Raw genomic sequence first — 2,978 nt, forward strand, 5'->3', positions numbered from 1 at the left:
CTGTTTTCCCCGTGCCCGCAGTCGTGTCGAAGGAGCAGCGGCTGCAGGCGGTACAGGCGGCTGTGATCCTCATGCCGGACGAGAACCGGGAGGTGCTGCAGACCCTGCTCTACTTCCTCAGCGACATCGCTTCCGCTGAGGAGAACCAGATGACTGCCGGCAACCTGGCTGTGTGCCTGGCCCCCTCCCTCTTCCACCTCAACGTGTCCAAGAAGGAGAGCACCTCGCCCAGGTAAGGGTCCCCAGCCTCCCTGCAGCCCCTTCCCCATTGCCCCGTCCTTGTCTGTCCTGGGAGGAGACAACCAGAGTGGGGCCAGCGTGGTGGGAACAGCCCCCCCATCACTCTGCTTTGCGATGTGGGGGTCCCCTACTCTGTGACCCCCTGGGTCCCAGCGATGCTTGCTCACCTGCAGGGTGATCCACAAGCGGGGCACCATGGGGAAGCCCGACCAGAAGGACCTCAACGAGAACATGGCCGCGACGCAGGGGCTCTCCCACATGATCACCGACTGCAAGAAGCTCTTCCAGGTGGGTGGCTGCAGCGTGGCCAGCCTGGCGATGCTGGGGTAGGATGAAGAAGGGCGCCCATCCTTCAGCGGGCAGGTGCCCTGGGAGCAAAGCCCAGTGCATCTCGTGGTGGGGTGGGTCACAAGCTGCAGGACATGTGTCTGGGGTGGGGGGGTGTGTCCATTCTTCCCCCTCCTCTGTGGGATGGGAATTGTGGTTTTCCTGGCTACCCAGGCCCATCACAAAGTCCACGCAGGATTCCTCTGTCTCTCTGAAGATCTGTGTGCTCTTGGGTTGCAGGTCTCCCACGACATCCTGCTCCAGTTGAGCAGCTCCTACATGGCAGCAGATGCCTACCCCCATCCCCTGGCTGACATTGTGCGTCAGGGGGAAAGCAAGGATTTGCACTCCTACTTTGAGCAGAGTGTCCAGAACCTGCTCAAAGAGTCGTCGGAGAAATTCAAGGGGTGGCTGAGCACATCAGGGCCCCTGAACACAGAGCTCTCCTGCAAAAAGGTAAATGTCACTGTGTGGAGAGGGGCTTGGGGGGGTCACGTGGGGAAATGCGACCACTGGGTGCCACTGCAGGCACCTGCTAGCATCCTTGGCGTGTGTTCCCTTCAGTGAGGAGGGATCAGCAACCCCTTCCCCAGGCAGACCAGGTGCTGAGACATGGACAGCTCTGGGATGGAGGATGCTCTGTGCCCAGTCCTGCCAGAGAGCCTTGTTAGCAGAGGAGCTGGCTGCCTGTGCCTGTCCCACCTCATCCCATCCCCTCCCATCCTGCAGATGTGCCGGTGCTGCTCCGTGGTGGTGGGAGCCATCAGTAAAACCGCTCAGGTTGGGGGTTTAGCACTGGGGGGTGGTCCCCTGGGACAGCCTGCTGACCCTTCCCTCCGCCCATCAGGTTGGGGATGGGAACCCTCTGCGCTTGTGGAAGGTCTCCACAGACATGGAGGCACCTCCCAGCGCGGTGCTGCACCGGGTGCTTCGGGAGCGTCACCTGTGGGATGAGGACCTGCTGCAGAGCAGAGTGCTGGAGGCGCTGGACAAGAACATGGAGGTGTACCACTTCGTGACGGACCGCATGGCCCCCCACCCACGGAGGGACTGCGTGGTGCTCCGGTGAGGACAGGGGGATGCCCAGGCAGGGGGTTTGCTCTTGGGGTGCTAGATCCCTGGCTGTGCAGCCCCCGGGGTTGGGGTGGGCACAGGGGGATGGGAGCTGAGCCGCTGTCCCCAACAGGCGCTGGCGCACAGACCTGCCGCGGGGAGCAGACCCTGCCTGCTCATCTCCATCTCGGTGGAGCACGACAAGCTGCCGGCCGAGGGAGGTGTCAAAGCTGTTGTGCTGACATCCCAGTACCTCATTGAGCCTGGCACCATGGGACGCTCCCGGGTCACCCACATCTGCAGAGCCGACCTCAGGTGAGGACAGCCCTTGGTGATGATGCTTCGGCGGCTGCATCTGCAGCTCCACCTGCAGCTCTATCCATCCCGCAGTGCAGTGCCTGCCCCAAGGGAAGGGGGTGCTGGTCTGGGGCCAGGTTTTAGCTCCCAGATAGTTACTGGGAGAGGAGCCACCAGCCCAGTCCTGCAGCACTGGGGGATCCTGCAGTGGCTCTGAGTGCAGCAGCAAGTCCCTTAGAGCTTCTGCAGGAAATATGGGGTCCACCGTGGGTCTCAAGCATGGCCTTGGCACTCCTCACCACCAGATTTTCCCCATTTTTGTCTGTGGTGGGGAGGGGGGAGGCAGTGTCCCTTTTCTGTCGTGTAGTTCTTGTTCGGCATCTCATCGTCCATCGCAGCTGGGACTGGGCTGAGTACCCGTCCCCAAGTAAGAAGCAACATGCCCCTCCCTGGTGCCTGCCGGGGTTCCCCTCTGCCCGCTCACCCCCTCCTGCCTCCTTCCTTGCAGGGGCCGCTCTCCCGAGTGGTATAACAAGGTCTTCGGGCACCTCTGTGCCATGGAGCTGGTGAGGATCCGAGAATCCTTCCCCACCCTGAGTCCCAGCGGCCCTGAGACGAAGATCTGAGGCGCAAGGAGGATGCTCTGATGGGTCTGATGTGGACTTGCCGGTGGATCTGGGCAGGGGCTCTCACAGGGGGGCAGCTGGCCGCAGAGGGGGAGGTAGAGGCTGGCGTGCTCGCGGGCACACATTTATAGGCGTCCTTTTACCCTGGGCTGGGCATTCCCCATCCCACCATCCCAACTGGTGCTTCGGCCGCCCCTTGCTCAAGTGCAGCAGCTTGTGCAGCCCGCGGTCGGGGTTGGTGAGCAGCAGGAAAGAGGGGGGCTGTGGGGGTGACCCCTGGATGCAACCAGTGCAGGCTGAGCTGGGTCCCCCTGTGCCAGCCGCAGGGATGAAGGCACACGGCTGTGACGGGAGAGGACCGTGCCACATCTGCAGGTTGCAGTGTGATGTGGGGAAGTGAAGGGTGGGGGCAGCGAGGGGTGGGCCGTGTCACCA

The 2,978-nt window shown here is 62.7% G+C and overlaps 1 protein-coding gene across 1 annotated transcript in view; it reads left to right on the top strand.

The window, feature by feature from the left end:
* The window catches only part of STARD8 (StAR-related lipid transfer (START) domain containing 8), a gene marked incomplete at its 5' end in the record, with an annotated part of 3,831 nt that extends 1,288 nt beyond the window's left edge, over positions 1 to 2,543 (top strand). The window contains 7 exon segments of the mRNA XM_010078771.1: positions 22 to 232; positions 414 to 528; positions 808 to 1,023; positions 1,415 to 1,632; positions 1,754 to 1,784; positions 1,787 to 1,935; positions 2,426 to 2,543. Of these exon segments, the coding sequence (XP_010077073.1) occupies positions 22 to 232; positions 414 to 528; positions 808 to 1,023; positions 1,415 to 1,632; positions 1,754 to 1,784; positions 1,787 to 1,935; positions 2,426 to 2,543 (1,058 nt within the window).
* Positions 2,544 to 2,978: the final 435 nt, after the last annotated feature.

This window comes from Pterocles gutturalis, unplaced genomic scaffold (genome assembly GCF_000699245.1).
Source record: "Pterocles gutturalis isolate BGI_N339 unplaced genomic scaffold, ASM69924v1 scaffold16798, whole genome shotgun sequence".
NCBI classification, from domain to species: Eukaryota; Metazoa; Chordata; class Aves; order Pterocliformes; family Pteroclidae; genus Pterocles; species Pterocles gutturalis.